General features: G+C 34.4%; 5 protein-coding genes across 5 annotated transcripts; 3 read left to right on the plus strand and 2 right to left on the minus strand.

Annotated features, from left to right (window-relative positions):
• Positions 1-1,723: 1,723 nt before the first annotated feature.
• LOC124442935 lies at positions 1,724-3,062 on the plus strand. The gene is made up of 3 exons (XM_046993452.1): positions 1,724-1,901; positions 2,117-2,279; positions 2,372-3,062. The coding sequence occupies exons 1-3, from the start codon at positions 1,742-1,744 to the stop codon at positions 2,898-2,900; spliced, it is 852 nt and encodes a 283-aa protein (XP_046849408.1). The 5' UTR covers positions 1,724-1,741; the 3' UTR covers positions 2,901-3,062.
• LOC124442937 (protein ALP1-like) lies at positions 2,927-4,516 on the minus strand. The gene is made up of 4 exons (XM_046993455.1): positions 4,151-4,516; positions 3,801-4,027; positions 3,530-3,733; positions 2,927-3,451 (listed from the first exon to the last, which is right to left on the minus strand). The coding sequence occupies exons 1-4, from the start codon at positions 4,210-4,212 to the stop codon at positions 3,111-3,113; spliced, it is 834 nt and encodes a 277-aa protein (XP_046849411.1). The 5' UTR covers positions 4,213-4,516; the 3' UTR covers positions 2,927-3,110.
• Positions 4,517-6,121: 1,605 nt separating this feature from the next.
• LOC124442932 (biotin--protein ligase-like) lies at positions 6,122-11,917 on the minus strand. The gene is made up of 8 exons (XM_046993442.1): positions 11,364-11,917; positions 10,346-10,602; positions 9,615-9,874; positions 9,140-9,216; positions 8,815-8,975; positions 8,025-8,139; positions 7,223-7,421; positions 6,122-6,738 (listed from the first exon to the last, which is right to left on the minus strand). Exons 1-8 carry the CDS (start codon positions 11,413-11,415, stop codon positions 6,564-6,566), a joined length of 1,296 nt encoding a protein of 431 aa, XP_046849398.1. The 5' UTR covers positions 11,416-11,917; the 3' UTR covers positions 6,122-6,563.
• A 2,748-nt stretch (positions 11,918-14,665) lies between these two features.
• On the plus strand, positions 14,666-17,173 carry LOC124441542. Its single transcript, XM_046992019.1, has 3 exons — positions 14,666-14,769; positions 15,216-16,139; positions 17,137-17,173. Exons 2-3 carry the CDS (start codon positions 15,343-15,345, stop codon positions 17,171-17,173), a joined length of 834 nt encoding a protein of 277 aa, XP_046847975.1. The 5' UTR covers positions 14,666-14,769; positions 15,216-15,342.
• A 448-nt stretch (positions 17,174-17,621) lies between these two features.
• On the plus strand, positions 17,622-23,300 carry LOC124442931. The gene is made up of 4 exons (XM_046993441.1): positions 17,622-17,972; positions 18,957-19,031; positions 20,869-21,121; positions 21,944-23,300. The coding sequence occupies exons 1-4, from the start codon at positions 17,891-17,893 to the stop codon at positions 22,896-22,898; spliced, it is 1,365 nt and encodes a 454-aa protein (XP_046849397.1). The 5' UTR covers positions 17,622-17,890; the 3' UTR covers positions 22,899-23,300.
• The last annotated feature ends 993 nt before the right edge of the window (positions 23,301-24,293 follow it).

Here is a 24,293-nt window from a genome sequence, read left to right on the forward strand (position 1 = left end):
AGTATCAATCACGTGCGAGCTTTGGACTTCCTCTTGGTATAAATCAAGATTAACTGTAATACTTTCCTCTGTATTCTTTCGCTTTACCTTTACATAAGATGGTATCTCGTTAGGTAGCGCATGAAAGTTCTTACGTTTGGTAGTTGTCTTTGAGACTAATGACACAGTTGTAAAAGATGGCTCGGGCGTATTAAAGAAAACGTTAGAGGATTGTATCACAATACCATTAGTGCAGTGCAAGCTAAGTCCTTTGAGACTCTTGGGATTAATGTCGTTGTTATCCCACACAAACGTTACAAATCGAAATGGTTGTATTATAGATGGAGTAAAGGATCTGTGGATCTGATTCTTGGCATGTTCCATCGCTAAATTTGTCTCGATCATCAGGACATCGTCGTATGATACTCCGTGACCAAACTTGTTTATCCAATTTATGACATCCTTGGAACCGGTTTTCCTTTTAATTGTAAAAGGAAAACAGATATGTTTTGATGTTTTCTTGGTCCCGTTATTAGCGTGGTATATCAAATCTTGGCCAATAGAAGAAATCAAACGCGAAACTTTTGCAGACTTTTTATGCTTTTTCCTAAGTATTTCCTCCAAAAGGCATGTTGTTAAGAATGGAACACTCGTGTCTTTTGAAAGGAGCTCACTCTTCGATGGTGGCCAACTGCTGAATGTGCTGATACTTTCCAACAATTCCTTACGTATTTCACGCCCAACTTCTTTTGTTTTCTCTTCTAATGTCATTTCCCATCGACTGTTACCAAGTTTTGCCCTGACTGCTACTTCGATCAACTGCCCCTTTTCAATGCTGTTGTTATATGCATAATCGCTACCATACTTCGGAGACCAGAATCCAACTTTTGAGCCGGAAAATTTACGAATATTTTCTTTCAGTCGATGAGGTGCTGGCGAACCAATCTCGTAGTTTTCTCCAAACAAACGAATTTTGATTTCCGAATGCATTCTCAGTAAATCGCACAACCGAAAAACTTCGCAACCTGTGATCACCCTGTTTTCGATAACAGTGCAAAGCTCGTTAAAGATTTTCTCACTATCGCTTGGAAGTACATTATGTTTCTGGAAATTATTACCATTATTTTTTGAAAGTTTTTGCTTCATACCTTTCCGATTTTTCCTTTTCGATGTAGCACGAAGACTCTTCGCTTCCTTGATGTTTGATGTAGCCGATTCTGACACGCTCAATTTTCTTAGGGCTTTACCATGCGTATAGCTTTGATAGCATTTTCTGTGGTATCCTTTTTCTGCTGAAGGCAAATCATCTCGAAAGGAGTCGATGATCGAAATAACTTTTTGGTCATTACGAATTTTCGCCGCGTTGTACACTGACTTTATGGATGTTTCGCTCAACTTTGTTATTGGTTCAGCACTTTTTTCGGTACAGTTTAAGATAAAATTACTTATTTCAGCCGTCTATGGCTTTTTCGGAGGTGAAATATTCACATTGACTTCAAAAGATGATAATTTTTTTGGCTTTTTTGACATTTCAGACAAAATGTGTGGCAGTTTTAAGCGTGGGCCACACTATCGTCGAAATGCAACGAACTTCGTGACGAGTCGCTCGTCAACGAGAAAATATGACGATATGGCCGAATTCGTCGCCGTTGAGCATGCACACCGAAATCGTCAACGAGTGACGAGTAATCTGTTGCATATCTACTCTGATTGGACAAAAAAATCACATGACTAATGTTTGCTTTCACTGTGCTGTGGCAAAATGGCGGATTGGCAAGAAATATTAATTGAGCTAGTGAGAGAGAGGCGATGTTTGTGGGACAAATTTCATCCTGACTATAAAGACACACGGAATATAAAGAAAAATAATTGGAAGGATGTTGCTCGGGAAATGAAAGTTGCAACCAATATTGATCATTCAGGTAAAGTTTTAAATATTTTGTTATGATTGAATGTTATATGCAGTGCGGTGTTTGAAATTAAATGAAGATATGATCTTCGCACTTTGCTGGGCAATTTAAGCAATTGTCTCATGAACCTGAAAAATTCAGATGACTCAACGGGATTCGAATGATTAATAGAATTATACTCGCAGTATTATGTCGAATGTTTGTTTAGTTTTCCATCTTTTTAAAAGATGAAGATGTGAAGAAAAAGTGGGCTAACCTTCGTGATACGTTTCACCAGCAAAGACGGTCATATGAGGCAAAGCTTGCAAGTGGTGCTCCAGCAGTGGAGGAGCCAGTGTGGAAATGGTGGAAGTGTTTCCAATGGTTACATGATGTCACAAAACAAAATACGTAAGTCAGATACATATTCTCTTTTGCCTTCCATAATTTCTTTCGTCGCCATAAAATATTTATTTATTTCACGGGTAAATTTGCGTTCTCAGGAGCAGTTCATTTTCCAATTTACCTGAAATTGAGCCTCGAGTTTCATCACCATGCAGCCATGAAAGTGATCAAACAAGTTCACAATATATTGCTGAAACGGATGATATGGAGGACCAGGAAGAAACATCCAGTGTCTCTGCTTGTAATTCCACCTGTAATTCCACCTTCACACCAAAGAGATCAAGCAAAAGAAAACGCAGTAATGCTGAGAGAGAAAATGCATTGCTGCTTAAAGAGTTGGCATCTGTTAACTCTGAACTTTCTAGCATGTCACAGATGGATCCTAATGATGACTTACACTATTTTGCCATGTCAATAGCTGGTAAAATGCGGAAAATGAGCGAATGTCAACAAGCTGTGGCACGAAAAGAAATTGAAAATATTTTATTTCAAATTCAATTTGCACCTTCACAAACACACGGTCCCAATTTTACCTATAGCCAACCCACAACTGTTACTAATACTACTGATCAGACTATCCAGTCTGTTGCACCAGATAATGCACTTACTGACATCAACCTAGGTTAATTATTTAAAAAAAAATTTGGTATCTGTAGTTTTTCTTTTTTAATATCTTATGTCATCATTAAGCACACAACTATTTTAATGTTTTACTAACAGTTTATTTTCCTATTATTATACTTATTGTATATCTTTACAACATATATAAAGTTATTCCTGCTTCAAAAACAAATGACCATATGTATTAAAACAAAATCCTACAAAAGATAATATCCACTATCGACGATTTATATGCTTCCACTGCCATCCCACAGAACCTTCAGAACTTATAAAATATGTGCAAAGTTTTTCTCTAATTTGACTGGCTTGTTGAGTAGCACTGCGACTGTTGTAGCCAGTGGTAGAGGTTTGATTAGGTGCATTTGTCCTCCAGAAACCCTCTGTTATGTTGCCAGCTTCATTAACAGAATCTAAAAACCCTGGAGGAGTATAGTTGAGATCATTCTTAACACGCAGGAAGTTGTGTAGAACACAGATGGCTTTAACTAAGGAAATAGCTTTTGATGGTTCTGCAATGATGGGTTTGAATAATATTCTCCATCTGTGAGACATGATACCTACAAGGAAACAAACATGTGTCATTCATAATAAGTTTAATATTAAATAAAACAATTCACAAAATGATTAAAACTTACCAAATGCATTCTCTACCACTCTCCTAGCACGTGACAAACGATAATTAAATATCTGGCGTGAATCATTGTCCAGTGACCGGCCAGGAAAAGGACGCATCAGGTATGGGCGCAATGGGAATGCCTCATCTCCTACAAACATGTAGGGCAATGCTTCACCTGATTCAATTCTTGACAAAGGTGCTGGAAATGGTAGGTTTACACGTCCTGTGACAAGTAAAAAGTTATATAATAAAAAGCAAAATTGCTCTAAGTAGACAAACCAAGTACTAACCGTTCTCCAAAGCTCTTCCAAAACCTGATGACTCCCAAATGCCACCATCACTGTTGCTACCAGATTTTCCAACATCGATGGTAATAAATTTATATGATGCATCAACTACAGCCATAAGTACAATGGACTCCCGCTGTTTGTAGTTGAAATACTCTGATCCACCATGGATCAAAATGTGCTTTCCATCGATGCTCCCAAGACAATGGGGGAAATTCCATTTTTCAAATCTGATAAACATTGCATAAATGAAATATACAGCTATTATTGACTAGCAAATAGTTCTATAATATTAATGTTCTATTGCACAATTGCAATCAATATGTACTCAGCTATCTAAATTAGAAACTGACCCATCAGATATCTTTTTCCATGCTTCTGGACAACATGGCATGGTCATATATTCAGGCTGCATTTTTTTCCAAAGAGCATCACACGTGCTGTAAATAATCTCTGATACTGTTGAACGACCCAGTCGATAGTGCGCAGCTATGCCGTTATGAGACGCTCCTTCAGCCAAATGGTGCAATGTGATGGCAAGCTTCGCAAAAAAAACAAGCTTCGCTTTGTTCAAACTTGAAACAAAAAATCATCATTTATAAGACGAGTTGACATCTAAGATGTGCAAACAATAGAAAGTTAATCCTTGTCTTCATTGATTGAGAAAATCGCTTAAATTATCAAACATTGTTTTCCTATGATCGTTGTTTAGTCGTAGTTTCAAGACATGGGTTCCAGGCTTACGGGCCTACGTCACAGGTGTCCAGGTCACTCAAGTTCTTGATTTTATAAAAGGAGCTCCCTCTCTACTGACTTGTCAAGACCAATGAATTATTTAAGTAAGTTATGTGAAATATTTGGTTGCATCTTACTGACAAGCAGAAGAAAATTTGTGTTTTCACTGAAGACACAAAGTGTTTGTCATATTAAAACACAATATCAATCACTGAACTGTTTACACATAGCTGGACTATCTTTTTGTTTACTACACATCGATATTGATTGATCGAGTAGAAAGCTGAACTTCTGTCAAAAAATGGCAATTGTGATGTTGTTAGCTGGCGGAGTGGGTATAATTCAATTTTCATTTATTATCAGCACAATCCAGAAAGCTATTTCCAGGTCTAGCAAAGTACAAAGCATTTCGACAAACCATCCGATTCATTCTTGTCAGTCCCATTATCCTAATGGTCCTATCAACTACTGGGCTATTTTTCCTAATATTTCTGCCAGTAAAAGTTGACAAACCGTACACGTCTAGAGAGAGGATTATTTTAATCGCTTCAGCTTGCTACCTCTGGTTAAATGTCGCGTTCAATTATTTCGCGGCGATGCTTAAGTCTCCTGGATATCCGTTAACGGCGTCCGAAATGGAGGAAAACGGTTTCTAAATGGACGAAGCAAGCGTCCTTTGTTGTAAAATGTAAATGCGATCGAATGAAATCAATTGACACCCACCAATGAAGCACGTGCGGAACATGCGTTACCATGATGTGTCATCACTGTCCATTTACAAGCAACTGTGTTGGCCTCAAAAATTATTCATATTTTTTCCTATTTATTTGTTATAGTAACGTTGGTTTACTATTTGCAATGTACATGACATATGAACCATTTTACCAATGCATGGTACCTACAAGAGATCGCTTGGACACACTGTCATGGTATCATAATGGTGTTTGCAAAAAGCTTGGTGACTTTGCCATCTTGTTTATTCCTGTAGTATTCATGGCAATGTTTTGTGGTTCAATGTTCTTATTACAGTCTTTGCTTCTGGCAACCAATTGCTCAACTGTTGAACTTCTCACCAAAATGCAGAGATCTCGAAATCTCACAGATTTCCTACAATTTATCTTTAAGAGAATTTTTAAAAGCAAGAAAAGTCGATTTCAAGTCATGTTCTGGCATTCACGTGAAAGTTGGTGGCAGTTCCTCGTTCCAGCTTTTAATGTACCAGTACAACATGGGGAAAGACTAAATCTTGTTGTTTGATCACCAGTCCATTTGAGAATGATGGTGTACTTGCAAGTCAAAAAATTTGCATTTTTTATAGAATATAGAGCAGGGACGTAGGAGCTCAATAGTTGGGGAGGGTCAATATGCATACACTTACATATTATGTTCCTTTGAAATCCATTTTTGCCTACAATAACATTCATAAATGAATATATGTCCCCCACAATTATTGTGCTGGCTAAATCCATGTTGTAGAAATAGAGCATTTTAAAGTTCTAATACAAAGTACTTATGTTATAATTAGTGAGAGGTTTATGCTAAGTTAACACAGCTTTGTGCTCATGTTAATGATATTTATTGACAGTCAGTAGAAAGTATTCATAGTGCCTTTATTTAATAAATACACCTTTTTATTTATAAATTATAATGTGTTCAATACATAGATATACTATAAAATGAAATATTAATTGATAAAATAGAGATTCACATAACATTAATAGCACATCATACATGAATAGACTTTTTCTAACTTATATAGCAAATAATATTAAATTCAAACCAGTATTGTAACTTATTTTGCTTAACGGTAGTTTCATCATATTGTTAAGGTGTGTGAATGGCCAATAAGAAAATAATTTTGGCACTTTTCACCTCCAAAGTAGCATGCATTGAAACTTTGAAGTTAGTTTCTGTGGTGGGTGAATTTGAGTATAAGAAAATAGCAGCCCCCCTGCCACTCACCTTCAAGTCACTCCCCCCTGTCATCACCAACAATGATACTGGTTAAACACCTTATTTGAATAATTTGAATTATTTTCTTGTTTTAACTGTTATTAAGTTTTTCATCATATCAAAACTATTACCATCAGGTTGAAGTGTTTTAACTTCATTCAAGTCATTAACTACACAGAGAAAACCCATGTCATCTAAACCTTTGATTGTAACTATTTCACCATCTTCATTATCCAGTCTTACTTTGGACTCACTAAAGTGGGATGAAAAAGTAAAATTATTTACGTATTCACAAACTCGTTGCTTTTGTTCTTTGTGATGAACACTCTCATTGATGATTACGAGAGCTAAATACCCTACAGGTTGATATCAATTTTTCAAGTTTCAAAGACCAAAGCGACGAAGCGATTGTCTTTACTAAATCTAATTTCTAAATCAATCAGTAGCGTAGCCAGCCAGCAGATGTGATCGCACTTTGCAAATTATTACACCTTATCATTAATCATTTCTTCAGTTGTTCATATAATCAGTGAAACTACCTAACAATTTTTCCATATCTGGAGTAAAAGGTTCGGCTTGCTACGCCACAGTTTTCGATGCTGAGGGGTCATAAAAAATTCAAGAATCGGCTTAGTCAGAAACCGCAGTTTTTCTTGTAGCTTAGCTCGACGGAAGAATTTTTTCATGCTCTACAAAGCTCAGCTGTTTTTTATCGTCGTAGAAAATCATAAACTGACCTGTGTAGCCAGCGTGAGTAGTATTGTTGAAGAAACATTTCGGGTCCATTGAGCTGAAAGTCTTCGACAAGTTCTTCCATTTTGTTAAGAATTCTAGCAAGAAGTTCTTCTTTGCTGATTTTTTTCGATAACTTGTGTTGCTCGATGATTTCGTTAATACAAGTTGTTGGCTGATGGTTGTCAACATTTATTCCAATCCCTAAAATTGAAAAGTTCGAAAAGACAAAAATTGTGGGAGAATGCAGGCATCTGTTACATAGCCAGCCAACAAGTTTGGTCTGCAAAGTCATTTTGTTTGGTGTTTACTCTGTCACTGTATAAATAATAGATTTCTAAATATTGCAAATGATCTCATGTTTAAAACTGTAGGTGTTTAGACCATTTACGCTAAGTATGGAAAGGATTTAGTATGAGAACATGTTTTTACAAGTCTTGGAAAGAATTGGATAAAAACGTCCGAGCAGCGATTATGAAAAATCACATTTTTGATAACGCTGAAATGTTATAATTTTCTTCCACGATTAGCCTGCAGTCATAACTCTATGAAATGGATGTTATGCTATAAATTCTATGTTCACTCTCAGTTTAGAAACTGCTGATGAGACAAAAGAGTTGCAAAATGTAATTCATTTTGAACATCACATAAAATAAACACGCGTTAAACGAGCGGAATGAGAGACAAAACCTTTTAAAGTCACATTTAAGAAAATAATTTTCATTAATTTGCGACAAGAATATATTGTGTGTCATATAAACACTTTAACATGGGACACAAAAAAAGACAAGTAAAAAGTTCAAATACCTATAACAGCCCAAAGACATCTTCCTTGAATAATAGAGTTGACCAGAACACCACCAATTTTTGTCTTATTTCCAAAATAGATGTCATTGGGCCATTTGATTCGGAAATCTAAATCCTAAGAATATGACTGAAATTATGATACTGTCTTTGGTTGCTTATGAGCGAATTTCATAAATTTGCGTTACGTGCTATACTTCAGTCATAAATCTTCCTTCATCAAACTTCATTCCCTGAATTTGAATATTCCAGTCTAACCTCTTTGTCAAGAATGATTTGACACTAAAACTTTAGTACTTTTCAGTCTAGTAACTTCGTCAAAAGTATTTTGTTGTTGAAACTCGACTCTTTAAATACTAAAGTAAATGGTTTCAACCCGGGAGTATCCTTACATGTTTGTAGATGGAGATTGTCCTGGTTGGTATAGTATTGAGAAGGACTGTTTTTGTTGTTGTTGACTGACGTTTCGACAGCCTTAGCGGTAGCCATTTTGACTCTGAAGATGACTACCTCTAAGGTTGTCGAAACGTCAGTCAACAACAACAAAAACAGTCCTTCTCAGGACTATACTAACCTGGACGATCTACATCTTTAAATACTCATGTTTCATGTCTTCATCAGAAATGTTCTGATGTTGAAACTTTAATTCGCATTTACTACAGAAGACACCAGTCTTCTTTAGGAAAGATTTAACGTCGGTTCTTAATTTAAATCCTCCATTATTTCTCACAGATCCTTTTATTCCATGCATTATGTTCAAACATATCACATGAAAAACGCAAAAATAAATCACCTGATATCCAGATATGTCCCTCACAGCATCAACAATGGCTAGGGCTGCGATATGTTGTACAAATGGAAGACGTTGACCAAGATTAGAATTAAGTTCAATTTCCAAAGGAAATGAAAATGAAAGACAACCATCCGGAGATAGCCAAGCATTTCCTCCACGACCTACAGAAAAACATCATTCCCGGTATACTTAAACATTTATTTCTCAAAGAACAGCAATAATTGGTGGATAGTTTTTGGGAAATACAAAAAAATGTAAGACAAAGAAAACTAATCAGATGTTGCAATGGTACTAAAAAGAAAATATCAAAAAACATATTACAAACCTTTTCCGACAGTCTGTTGTCTTGCAATACCAACAACTCCAAGACCATGAGGTAATTCTTTTAGTAATCTCAGACTTCTGAAATAAAGTTATGCAAGTACGTATATTTTGAACTTGAATTTATCATGAAAACAACCGAAAATCAGCTTCCTAAACTGAGGGCCTTTATTGAAAACATAATGGTTTCTTTCGACTTCGGACGGTTTAAAAGAATTTAACGAAGTTACTAGACTGAAAACTAGGAACAAAGAAGGAACAAAGAAACCTTTTTTTAAAAAAGTACAACGAACCTTCTTTTTTGGGGAAAAATGTTTGGGCAGGAAAAATGGTTAAATAAAAAAACATGTAATATATTTAGAAAGATATCATGTTAAAACTATGTATGATGTGAACATTCCCACAATCCAACTGCAGTATCAAAGGGAAAACTCAGACTGGAGCAATACTAAGACCACGAATTTAGCTTGTTACCTTACCCATTCACGATGGTTTGTGTGGATGTGATGACGTCAGTATAGATCATCACGTGACCCAAATGTTTCGTTTTCAATAATTCTTTGTATTGAGAAAATTTGACAGTACTGTAGCCTTCAGGAATGGGGTTTGTTATGACTGGAAAATTGTCAACAGTAGCGATGGCATCTTGATCCTCCGTGAATGAAACTGTCACACCGTTACCATGGAAAGAATAATCAGATGTAAGGTCTTGTATACAACGCAGAAAGAGGTCTTTGTTCTAGGTATTAAAATGAATGAAATATTAAACTATGGTCTGAATGAGCTCAACAGCAATATGATCAAAATTATTGTTTTCTCCAGACACAAAGCCATGGTACATGAAGACCTTCATACTAAGATTGTTGAAAGATTGATATTTAAAAGGTTACTCATATTCATATATGAATGTAATAATCCATAGAAAATAATGGACTTCATTAGAACATACATAAATTTGAATATCATTCATTAATGAATACAAGCCTCCCCCTCCCCACCCCCCAAGTAATGATTTTGATCTTCTAAAGGTTATATGTATGTAACTATGTAGAGAACTTATGGAGTATCTTGAAGACCAATAACATATTTTTACTATTTTGTCCAGATTAACTATGGACTACTTACATATAACCAATTCACTAACAAAAATTGATGCATGATTAATTTCAATCAAGGAGAAAGAGATGTAAAAATGGAGTTGAGCCTTTACCTTTTGATCAACCAATAACATTGCAGGGGTAAGCAGACACTCTGAGACATCTTCACACATCATACCAAGATTACACAATAGGATTTTCATTAATTTTCCAATGTTGTTGTCTGTACTTCCATTCAGTGCAATACTAAAGATCAGCTCAGTTACTGTTGATAATATCAGTATGCCTTTTCCACGAGATTCCTGGATGATAACAGGTAGGGATGTTTTTGAGGTGACAGCCAACACTTCCAAGTCTTTGCAAGGTTTGACTAGGAGTCATCATAAAAATGATGGATGAACTTACACAAAATGCTACAAAGTAGACTCTACATTTAAGAAATAAAAGATGTTTACTGTGTTTGCACAGGCTTATGCGAACCAAGGAGACCTTTGGGAAAACTAGAGAGCAGATCAGTGCAAGCCCGATACCAAAGGTCCAGGATTGCACCTGCTCAAGAGTTCTCACAAATGTCTCCGAGGTTTGCATAAGCCAGTGCAAACACGAAAAATATCTTTAATTTCTTTAATAAATTAACAATAATGTGAAACAGACAAATTTAAAGTAAACATTTTACTTTTTACTCTAAAAAGTTTTCATGATCGATTTGCAACTTCTCTTTGACTGATTGACTGTTATGAATGATTTGATTGCTTGAGCTCAGATGTGTTTTGCATTGGCTAATGCAAACACAGCTCTAGACCAATCCGTGCAAGGGTTTCATTGTGTTTATTTTATAATTGTAAATGTTCCATGCAATGGCACTATCAGTCCACGTATTCAGTTGTGCTGTATGCAAATGGAAATTGTGTTCACTAGTAGCCATAATTATAAATTTCTAAAGAATTAAAGAATTTGATGTTCCTGAATTTTATAATGGACAACTCAATCTTCTATTCCACTAGTTTCATGCAACTTATCTTAATTTTCACAATTCTTGAGGAGAATCAAAATGGTTTGCACAACTTATTTCACTATCGCATTGTATCACAAGTTCCATAAATATCCCTTTATGTTCATTACTGAACCTACCTTTGACGTACGTATTTACATCAGCCACATTGCTACATCGTTTCTTTCTCATATTCTCAGTAAACCATATTTCATCATCAGGAATAGGAAGTTGGCCCAAGCTGATGTTATCACTGAATGAAATGTTCTTTGAAAATACCAACAGCTTTCCCTGGTGACGAAAGAACTTTTCAAACGACTTTTTGTGAGATTCTTCAAGGTTTATAGATAAATCTGAAGCGACTATCAACAGTTCAGTGTTTTCTTGCCAAGGCTCTCACAAGATTGACTCATCTTTGAGCTGATATAAAACATATTTATCCCGACTTAAACATCGTCCGAAGAAATCCTTGAGATTTTGAAACGCAGCTGAAGAGTACTTGCCTTTCCCAGTGTAAATAAGCACATTTGGAGGTCTTGTTGACATTTTACGCACAACATTTTTGGCCGTTGATGCTTCTAGCATGCCAAGTCGTAAACTATTAACAATATGAGTTGCGTACGGTAAAAGAAACATGATTTTTCTACAGTTTCGATCATTTCTTTTACAAAATAATTTTTACGTTGATGTTTTGGTACACTGTTACAAAAGTGGGGGAACTTCATGTAATACAAAGTATAATGATACACCATTATCTTCTTTTCTACAATAAAAATATAATGAAGTAAAACATGTGTGTGAGTTGTGACATCAATTTTTGGGATTTCAGCCTTCTTAAAAAATCATACAGCTTTTTCCAATGACTGGAAGCACTTTCTGTATCATGACGTTGTTACTGACTGTGTTTAACACAGATTTTGACGGCTCTGAAAATGCCAGCTACAGCATTCTGGTTAAATTATTTTTTTAAAAAAGTTTTGAAATAAGCTTTCCAAGTACAACTGGCAAGAAATTGTAGAATCAAGGTACAGTGGATAGCACTTTTAAATACACAGAGAATTATATAATAAAAGATATTTTGTACAACCAACATTTATTCAAGCTCAAATCAAAACTTTTCTTGCATGTTTTGTGTAGCTAAAACTCTATCTTGTCCATGGACGCTGGACAAAGAAGCAATCGCGGGGAGGGGCTCTCCTTGCCTAAAAAAATGTCTCTTTTGCCTTTTATTTCTTATTTGAAACTTTAGTTCTGAAAAATATCACCACAGTTTTGTATCAACATATTAACTTGTCATTCGCAGACTACAATGGGAAGGCAGAACTTGAATTATTCCATGAAACATCAAAGTAAGAAAGAAAAACTGTTATTCATTGTCTCATTGAAATTTTATATAGCAAATCTTTAGTTTTGAATTAAACTGGTATATGTTTTTAAGTAAATTTTTCCGAATATTGAAAGCAGCAACCGTTCCTTATCTTCTCGGAGCGATGGTCTTTTCTTACTCAATTAAAAGCCGTAAGTTGAAACCATTGGAGATAAAAGTTCGATTTCCTTGTATTGTTGAAATTTATTTAACTTTAATTTATAATTAAGCGAGAAACCAATTCTCGTTTTTATAATTTCGGTCAAATCGTTAGTACATGATTATAAATAAGGATCACTTGAGGAAAATAGGAGGGATAGAAGAGGATTAAGTGAGGTTAGTGAGCAGTTATTGCATGAGTACAGATGCTTTCATTACTGGTGGGTTCAGTCTTGCTGTGCAGTACAATCCACTACAGTTTGCAATTAAAACACATGCATATGCGTGTACAAATAATGGAGAAAAAACTAAACGTTTCATGAGATCCTAAAGCAATCATCCTAAAAAACGTATCGCAAACTTGAGCTCGTATACTTTTTTATCAATTTCATACATTACAGATGAAAAATATAATGTGAAAAATCATAAATTTCATAAAGTAAATATTTTTGCTTTTCATGACAATACGTTGAGATGCTTTGAATTCCATTGCACAAAATAATTGCCCACGTATCGACTTTGTCTGAAGAAGTGAAGATATATAGTCATCGACAGTAGAATTAGTATTGTAAGTTATGCTACAAACTAACTTCGTCAGTCCTGATGGCCAAGTATAACTAAATACATCGTCTTTAAGAGAATCGGTGAGTTATTGATGATGTAATTGTATTGAAATATTAAAGTTAACTTAAAATAAATGTGAGGGTACATATATCGTCATCAACAGCATGATGGATAAGTTTTTACTAATGCCCGACAAGGTGCATGAATTGATTGTAGAAATGCTCGCGTGTATGTAATTAGCGCTCCGTTTACTTTAAAGCCATATCAGAATTGCAAAGTTTTTCAGCAAATAAACTCTCTATCGCTCTATCTATCTTCGTTCATCGTCTGTTTCTTCATCAAATTCGATGTGACGATGAGAAAAACAATGCTTTGCAAATATTTTTTCCTCAAAAAAAGCTTTTGTCTTGGCTTCAAAGATAGCAGTGAAGTTATATAGCCCTCAAGTCCTTTTAGAGCTTCTTGACAAACTGAAATAAATCTACAGGGAAAGTGGAAACTTTATTGAGCTAAATTCATGTATATTTTGTCATAAAGAAAGCATTTAAAATCTAGTAATTTTTGTGTCATGTGTATGCAGTATATAAAATATATAAAACTTTTATTTCTAAATCTATCGTCTCGCTGTTTTGAACAGATATGAATATTTTACAATAAAAACAGCGGGTGATTAAAATTAAACATTTAGTGAACATTTCAATTTCTTTATTATCAAGCAAGAGAAACAAATACATCATGTAGTACGTAGCGTATTTTTAAATCTTTCTGAATTTGTGAAAGTATGTTGATTTTAAGTTTACTTGTCATTGTAATACTGTATTCTAATTTTGTGATTGAATGTTTTATGTCCATTTATCAATTATTTTGTTTTTTGTGTCCTGAATATTGTGAATTAATTGTCGTAAATAACTTATACCAACCAGTGAATAATACCAACCAGATAACAAATACGGTCAACCTGACGCTTACTCCTCATTTGACTCTGAAGATGACTACCGCTAAGGTTATCGAAACGTCAGTCAACAACAACAAAAACAGTTCTTCTCAGGGCTATACTAACCTGGGCGATCTACATCTACAAACATTTAACGATACTTCCGTGTTCAAACCGTGTTCAAACCATTTACATTATGGATAACATTTGTTGATTTTAGTGGGATTTTTAAACTGTCACAAATACATTAGGAATAGTGATCCTGAATTAGCAATCCTGACCTTTACACATTAACATTCCAATAGATTGTTTTGGATATTATTTATAAGTTAAGCTACAAAATTAAGGCCGTATCAAAATAATCACTGAATTTAAATTATTCATGCCTTTCACAGAAATTGATTTGCAAATTCGTCGAACTTCTCAAACCTATGACGGAGTGTTTTGCAGATCACAAATGTGGTGAACGTATTATTATGAGGCGTTGAACACAATCCAAGATCGTTCAAACAGCGTATGCGAAGTAAGCGTATTATACTTCATGTATAACAATGTGCCCTCCCGGCTATCATCATAGTGCACGTGTTGTTCTCCATCACTTGCAACACTGGATGTACGGTTGCCCATTGTTTTGATTGCATCGTAGAGTCACCAGTTATAATATTCCGATATTACGATTAGGGTTGTTATCATCTAAGATATATATGTATATTAGATAAATGAAAGGCAAAATCTTTGAGTTAAAACCACAGTGTAAAAACTAAGAGTCTGCCATATTTACATTTTACACGTGTTATTCTTTGGAAAAAGTTACCAGACGAATTTTTAATATCTTAACTATACTGATATTTTTGTATGATCTAAGACTTATAAATGTTTGCAGCATGCTAAATGTTAGACAAAATTTACCTTAAATGAAAATTAACGACACCAACGTCTTAACAACTTACTATTTGAATTATTTATCAGGAAAACTAGATCATCAACCGTTGGTTGTGGCAAGAGCTGCCTACGACGTAGGTAGTGTAAAAAGTGCAAATCTGGCATTAACGTGGAGAAATACTTAGATAAGTTGAATGAAGGAAAGCGACAGAAAATGGATGTCAATTTTCAAAGAATAAATTCAGCTTACTTAGGAGCAAAAAGTTTAAAGTTAGCAGTACAAAAAAGTGTTAAAGAATCCATCTTGTTGGAACATGTTTTTAAACTTTTCTCAATAATATCTTTCGATCCTTTACCACAGGATATCATTATCAAATTTATTAGAAGCATTGATCCCCAAAAATCTGCTGAAGATGTTTGTCTTCATTTAAAGCAATGTTCGATATTTCTTCAATCTAAAAACAACGACATCCGCCTGCACAGCGTTGTACATGAAGCCATTATAAATTATCATGAAGAAAACATTTTTGCGATATCTTCTGCCGATCTTGCCTGTCACGTTGCTTGGGCACTATATCATTTTGAAGACAGAGAAGATGAAATCAAAATAATTCCACATCTAATTAAATTCATCAAAAATTTGTCATCTGAACAATTTTTAAATAAGTTGATCGATGTAAAATCATTGAAACAAAAACTTAATGAAAAAAATTGGAAAATTGCCAATTATTTTGTGGCTGCATTGGAAAGATTCTGCTACTACAAACAGGCAACAAAAGTACTTTATGAAATAACCGAAATTCAAACAAAAGTGTTAGGTGTTGATCATATTGATGTTTCATTTTCGTACAACAAGCTGGGTGTATTGCTGTGGAAGAATGGAGAATACAAAAAAGCAAAAGATTTATATGAACAAGCAATGAAAATTCAAACAAAAGCATTTGGACCTGACCATGTTGATGTTGTGAAAATCTACCACAATCTGGGTGCGGTTTACAGAGATATGGGAGAGTACGAAAAGGCAAAAGATTTCTATGAAAGAGCGATGGAATTTGAAATGAAAGCATTTGGACCTGACCATGTTAATATTGCATCAACGTACAACAATCTGGGTTTGGTTTACAGTAAAATGGGACGGTACGAAAAAGCAAAAGATTTTTATGAACGAGCGATGAAAATTCAAACAAAAGCATTTGGACATGACCATGTTAATATTGCGACAACGTACAATAATCTGGGTTTGGTTTACTATGATATGGGAGAGTACGAAAAAGCAAAAGATTTTTATGAACGAGCGATGGAAATTAAAACAAAAGCATTTGGACCTGACCATGTTAATATTGCATCAACGTACGACAATCTGGGTTTGGTTTACAGTAAAATGGGAGAGTACGAAAAAGCAAAAGATTTTTGTGAACAAGCGATGAAAATTCAAACAAAAGCATTTGGACCTGACCATGTTAATATTGCGACAACGTACAACAATCTGGGTTTGGTTTACCATAATATGGGAGTGTACGAAAAGGCAAAATATTTTATGAACGAGCGATAGAAATCAAAACAAAAGCATTTGGACCTGACCATGTTAATGTTGGGACAATGTACAACAATCTGGGTTTGGTTCACAAAGATATGGGAGAGTACCAAAAAGCAAAAGATGTTTATGAACGAACGATGGAAATTGAAACAAAAGCATTTGGAACTGACCATGTTAATAATGCGACAACGTACAACAATCTGGGTTTGGTTTACAGTGATATGGGAGAGTACGAAAAAGCAAAAGATTTTTATGAACAAGCGATGGAAATTGAAACGAAAGCATTTGGACCTGACCATGTTAATATTGCATCAACGTACAACAATCTGGGTTTGGTTTACAGTAAAATGGGAGAGTACAAAAAAGCAAAAGATTTTTATGAACGAACAATCGAAATTGACACAAAAGCATTTGGATCCGACCATGTTAATATTGCGACAACGTACAACAATCTGGGTTTGGTTTACCAAGATATGGGAGACTACGAAAAAGCAAAAGATTTTTATGAACGAGCGATGGAAATTCAAACAAAAGCATTTGGAACTGACCATATTAATATTGCGACAACGTACAACAATCTGGGTTTGGTTTACAGTAAAATGGGAGAGTACGAAAAAGCAAAAGATTTTTATGAACGAGCGATAGAAATTAAAACAAAAGCATTTGGACCTGACCATGTTAATGTTGCGACAATGTACAACAATCTGGGTTTGGTTTACCAAGATATGGGAGAGTACGAAAAAGCAAAAGATTGTTATGAACGAGCGATAAAAATTGAAACGAAAGCATTTGGACCTGACCATGCTAATATTGCGACCATGTACAACAATCTGGGTTTGGTTTACAGTAAAATGGAAGAGTAAAAAGCAAAAGATTTTTATGAACGAGCGATAGAAATTCAAACAAAAACATTTGGACCTGACCATGTTAATGTTGCGACAACGTACAGCAATCTGGGTTTGGTTTACAAAGATATGGGAGAGTACGAAAAAGCAAAAGATTTTTATGAACGAGCGATGGAAATTGAAACAAAAGCATTTGGAACTGACCATATTAATATTGCGACAACGTACAACAATCTGGGTTTGGTTTACAGTATAATGGGAGAGTGCAAAAAGCAAAAGATTTTTATGAACGAGCGATAGAAATTAAAACAAAAGCATTTGGAGCTGACCATATTAATATTGCGGCAACGTACATCAATCTGCGTTTGGTTTACCATGATATGGGAGAGTACGAAAAAGCAAAAGATTTTTATGAACGAGCGATTGAAATTGTAAAAAACAAATTAGTTGCTGATGATGAAAGTAAGTGTGAGATAAGTTGAATGAGTAATAATGATAAAATCTTGATGATTTCATATATTTTTTACAGAAATTTAAAAATCTGATCGATGACTTTTTTGAAAATGATGAAAATGTGAAACTATTGATTTTAAAACAAAGTCGAGTCTTCTACACATTTTTTTGTCTGTTTGACATTATAGTGTTTTTTAATGTCAACAATGATTACATTTGTGAATTCTTTGATGTGACAATTAGAGATGAGCAACCTGATGAACGATATATTTTGCTGAAAAGAGGAAAACATTTTCCATATAAGATGTAAATCACTCTCCTGGCTGCCTTTATAGCACAGCTAACTAAATTGTATTACTAGATGTTAATTTTTTTAAGGAATTGTAAACGTGTTGGGGCATGCACAATTTATATATAATTACTGCGATGAAACGTGCAAACGTTTTTGTATACATACCAATAAAATGCACAGTAAACGTTTAACCAATAATTTTCTCTGACCTTGCATTTTTGCTTCAGAGTTGTACATTTTGGCCATTAGGAAAATATCTTTTTCGTTAAATGCATTGTTTGCCATGAATATATGTATTATTTAACGGCTTGATTGGACGTTAATACAAAAAAGTCAGTACTTACTGACCTAAACGGTAAATAATGTTTTTATTATAAAGAAATTCAGATTGCAAAATGGCCGATGCGGGTGGTTAAGTAAAGTTTTTGACAAAGTTCTCTTCGTCTAGATAGTAAAATTAACTTTTGATATAACAATTACCATCTGAATACATTAAAGTTTCACTTTGTAAACAAATTTATTGAGAAAAAACATCACTTTCAGACCATCGCCAAGACATGGTAAAAAGCTGCCCACTGCTGTAGCCTGTGGTTTTTAGGTTGCAGAAAATCAAAAATATCGCTAGGCATGTTAAATAAAAAGTAAAAACGTTTATACTGTGAAATTTTACTCCAGATAATATTGTATAATTATTATTATAGCTTTGAATAAAGATGAAGTTATTGGAACTCATTCAACTCCACAAGCTCTGCACGGTAAAGAAAACAGAAAACGAGGTATGTTTTTTTTCTGGAAATTTTACTATCAGCGGCTATAGATAGCTCACTATGTAGGTTGAAGTTCTGCTAAGTCATATACATGGTGCAGAAAACATTAAAGAAGGTATGTGTACGTCTTGTTTAGAGATTTCACTGAATATAGCATATGAATTGAAGTAATTCATTAAGATTCAACCAGGTAATTCATATTTTAAAGATTTACTCTTAAAAATGAATAAAAATTCATGTTTTTAGTAGCTACAATAGGTATATTGTTTTGTAAGATAATATGTAAAATATTTTAATCCATTAGAAAATATTCCAATATTTTTGCTCATATTTTCACCACCACATAACAATTTTTTAAAAGAACATTTTTCTGACTATAACAAAGAAAGCGGTTTTAGTGCAGCAAACGTACAGGAGTACAGAAGATGTACCACTGTTTTTTGGTATTTAAAATTATATTCAACTAAATGGATTGCTAAGGATTTATTTCCAACTACTTTCATAATTTGCCTTCGGCACACCGTTCTGTCTAAATAAGTAATTTACTAATCAATAGTAGCTATATAGTTGTTTTAAACCACTTTTTGCTTTGAATACATAAATTTTTTTAAATTTTATGAGTAGCCGCTGCGCATGCGCAGCTATGTGTGAGAGTTGAAAACTGTTAGGGTCATTTTATTGCGAAGCTCATTACAATGAACTTCTTTGGCATTTGTTGAAATAAACGAACACATGACCACAGCTCATCGTTAAACTTTTGTGAGGCAAAACTAAATTTTGCATCTCGAAGTAAGTGAGGTCACAATGAGAACAAATTTAGCGCGTGACAAATGTTAATCTTTGTGTAATAAACTCAATGAAATACTTGCATGATATTAAGGCTCCATCAGCGTTCAAAGATCAAATAAAAGTTACTTGCAATCGGCGAAGAATGGCAAGAGCCCTAATCTTATCGTACTGTTGTTGAAAAATATTAGATAAAACCCAGAACATACACTTGATGTTATATTGCCTGGATGTGGTCATTTGTTAATACCAAAATAAAAAGGAGTTCGATTCTGCATGATCATACTCCTTTGTTGGTATGTTAAATATAGGGCAGAATACTAGCTAATATTATCTGAATGGATTTACCAAGCGTTCATTTTCAAAGATTAAACATTATTTGCATAAAATCGTCAAAAATATAGTCTTTTTGTTCAAAATGTTATTACTTTAATATTATGCAAACATAGCTCTTTGACCCCAAAATGGAAATACAAGTCGTATATACGTTAATCAATCATTTATCAGTAAAGAGAATGACATCTCTTATACCTTAGAAAAGTGATTGAAAACAAGTTGTTGACGATGTAGTATTTGTGGCAAAAGTTTATCATTAAAATTTGGGGAGAAATCTTAAAGGCTGTATTTTCCTTGATGTGACCCCAGTCACGTATTACGCATTCTGAGTGAGGAATTTCAGAAAATACAGAAAGGGTTTGTGACAGTTCAACTGAGTCATTCAATTGAACAATGAGCAAAAAGCTCATTTTCAAGCCTTGAAGAAGTTTGGTGCTTTTAATAACGAAACACATAGAGTATTCAAACTGTGCTCATTATTCTAGTCCATTTTGAGGCGATATATTTGACAGGCTACCCCAATGGGCTACCCACATAATCGGTATTCGTAAGCGCTTTTCATTTTGAATTTGCTAATCATATGCGAGCATACTAAGTTTATAAAGTTGCTAGGCTTCAAACGATTTAAAATTTTTTCTGATCTATATATAATTTGTTTATTAATACATTATGCATTTCCTTTCGTTAATTTATCAATTCAATTATTTGTTCTGAATTTTCAAAGGTCCTCTTAGTCGTCATAAAAATGATGAAAGCTTTAATGATGACAGTTCTGATGATGACAGTACTGGAGATGACAGTTCTGATGATGACATTACTAGAGATGACAGTTCTAGTGATGATAATCTCATCAATAATGGCCCTGGTTATGGTGCGTCAAATGATCTCTTTAAATCCGATGATGATCATTTATTTGAAAAGATGTTTCTTGATGATGAATATGACATTAAAGAAGATGTGCACATAAAGCTCAAAAGGTTATTTTCTCGATAGTCACGTCTAGGGTCTTACTCTTAGTAAAAGAGGATGATATTCCGTATGATCTTAATAGTACTAGATTAATTAAGCATTTAAAATATAGACAATCGACTTAAAACATTAAGTCATCTTCAATTTATAAATGAAGTAGAGTATTAACAATGTTAAATATACAGTAGGACATGCATATGAGACATATGGAGTAGTAATCAGTAGAGGGATAATTTTTCATAATAAAGTCTTAGATGTTTGTAGATCGTCCAGGTTGGTATAGTCCTGAGAAGGACTGTTTTTGTTGTTGTTGACTGACGTTTCGACAACCTTAGTGGTAGTCATCTTCAGAGACTATTACATGTAACGATACCCCCGGGTTCAAACCATTTACTTTATTACGATCATTTGGACGACAGAGCGAACAACTTGCTAATGACTACAAACGTTTTGTATCTTCAGAGTCAAATGACATGTATTATGAGTGTCATAAATATTTTTATGGCATGCATTGTGAGTGTCATAAAGACTAATTGAAATATTACGTTTGTTGGTTGAGATCGGTTTGTGTTTGCGTATGTGTAGACATCTATAAGTTTGAGAGAAAATTTAGTGTTGGCAGTGTCTAAGATGGTGAGGCAAAAGTGGGTGTATTTGGATTTGCAGCTAAGAGTTTCTATTTTTTTTCGGATATTATGTGCTTTTTAAGCCAGGTGCCTGCCAGGTGGCTACATGATGGGTTATCATTCACCATGACAAATACGCTGTTCAGAGCCATTTTTAAATTTATTAGCACGACGAATTTCTTAATTTTCACTTTTATTTTACAGTTTGCCTTGGATGCGGGGCGTTTATGGAAAAGTCGGTCCAAACGAGAAACTACCATATTTCCATTTGTTTATCACAGTGGATTACAAGAATGTTCATGAAGCTGAATTGAAAGATGAAATCAATAAAATGTTTGGACCAAATGCTTCGAGGTACTTTGAATTTCATCCAAAACCATCGAAAACACCAAAGCTTCAACTGCTATCAAAGATTGCAGTAGAAAGAAACAGTCGGACAGTTTCAAGAGGCACATTAACGATGTTCTGTTATCAGAACGGGAAACATTACGCGTTGACCTGTTGTCATGTTTGTTACAACGGAGATGGTGATGACAAACTTTATAAAATGCTCAATCAAAACAAAAATGACCCTAACGAATTCAAATCACATTTGAATACAAATCAATACATCTACACATCATCTTCAGAACCCAATATTCACTTAGGATATTTCAGCGACTATAATTTACAAACTGACATGGACATTTTGTCAATAGAAGTCAATGAAGATTTTAAAGAAAATTGCAGACGAAATAAAATACATAGACCTTCATGGAATAATACATGGAGGGAGCTGAATAAACGAGTTCATGTTGAGCACGAGACAGTTGAAGTAAAAAAGTATGAGAAGTATAAAATTGGGAAAATTTATGATGTTTCTTTTTCCTGTAATGATCCTGAAGGGAAGGTCGTGTATCAGGATGCCGTTCTAGTGAAAAGCAAAGAGCATTTCCTTAAAAGTGGTGAGTCTGGCGTGCTAGTATATTTTCGAGATGAGCATGGAAGAAGAATTCCTTTTGGTTATGGTATTGCTCGGGTTTATCACGAGGAACTCTGCGAGCCAGGGTATAAGTATTATATATGCTTCAAACTGAGTAAGGCTTTAAAAAAGTTATTTGGTGAAGAAAACTGTGAGAGCTGTGGCTGTTTTCGTGATTGTGCAAATGCCATGCAATGATGGCGCTTGATTGGAAAGCATCTTGTCATCTTACTTATATTCTGTTGAAGTATCATACACGCCACGCCTGGTATTGACAATTTCAAAACATCTTCAATTTATATAGGAGAGTTTTATATTTAGCCTTACACTTATTATAATAGATGAATCACTGAAATATAGAATTGTTTTTTTATATTGTGTCCAAGGTTACTGGAGGATCAAAACTGGAAACTTATATGCCCTTTTAGCAGTAAAAAAGAATGAAACAATTCTTGAGAGCTGCATTTTTTTTTGAAGTTAACTCACTCGCTGTTCAAATATTTTTATACAATATATAACAATATATCATGCAGTTGTATGAATTTGTAGAAGGAAAAATCTTAAGGAAATTAATTAAAGTTAAAATTTATACATCATTAATTTTTTTACATGTGTCAGTCAAATGCCTGAAAAATGCAGAGGGTTGCGTCTTAAGGAAGAACATCCGCCTTAAAAACCATTGCCAAAATGAAATATGTAAATCCGTTCTTTGTCTTCCATACCAGATCAGTCGCATAGCCTGCTGGAAATGGAATTGAATTACTGTAGGTCTGCAAAGAGGGGAAAACGTATCTTCGCAAAAAAAGAGTTGACAAATGACAGAGTTGAGCACTGCATGAAGTAAGAACTTTAAATGTTGGGACAGTGTAAGTAAAAGCTAGACAGTTGGTGGATATAATGTAATGGGAAAAAGGAAATATCTAACTCTATGACGCGTAGCTGGAATCGGTATTAATTAAATTGACTAATACTGTCCTTTGCCGACAAAAGGATTACGTGTTTAATCTGTTTTAAGTGTCATCTCTAAAAATAGGGATGACATTGACCTTTTGTAACATTATAAATATAGCATGATTTGGAGGTTCTCATTTAGCAGACGTTTACACATGACGAGTAGTCTGCCGAAATGCATACTGTCTCTTTCTAGCTGTAAATAATGGTTCCTTTGAATTGTTGGGTTAGTGTTCTGGTGAAAACAGTTCTTTTAAGAACTATTACATTGTTATTATTACCATTCACCATGGTATTTGCTATTTTGAAATCCATCTTTAAGTTTGTCACCACGACAAAGTCTCTGTTTCATTATTTAGAGAATAAAAATTCAGTAATGTGCGTGAAGTTAAAAATTAAAGGCTTGATGTTTAATGCAATAGGTTTTTCATGTTAAGCTCCAAATGTAGAATTCAAATTAGAGGAAGGTATTTTTAGTGCCAAAGATGAAGTGGTACAGAAAATTTCATAAAGTGTGAGGATAGTTATTGGTTCTGACTTCCAATGACATGTCGATGCAGGCAACCGAATTGAGGAGGAAATAATGAGCAGGTTTTGCGTTCACAATAAGAACATAGAAAGACAGTTGGTGGAGAAGTTTAC

Source organism: Xenia sp. Carnegie-2017, unplaced genomic scaffold (genome assembly GCF_021976095.1).
Source record: "Xenia sp. Carnegie-2017 unplaced genomic scaffold, XeniaSp_v1 HiC_scaffold_20, whole genome shotgun sequence".
Lineage (NCBI taxonomy): Eukaryota > Metazoa > Cnidaria > Anthozoa > Malacalcyonacea > Xeniidae > Xenia > Xenia sp. Carnegie-2017.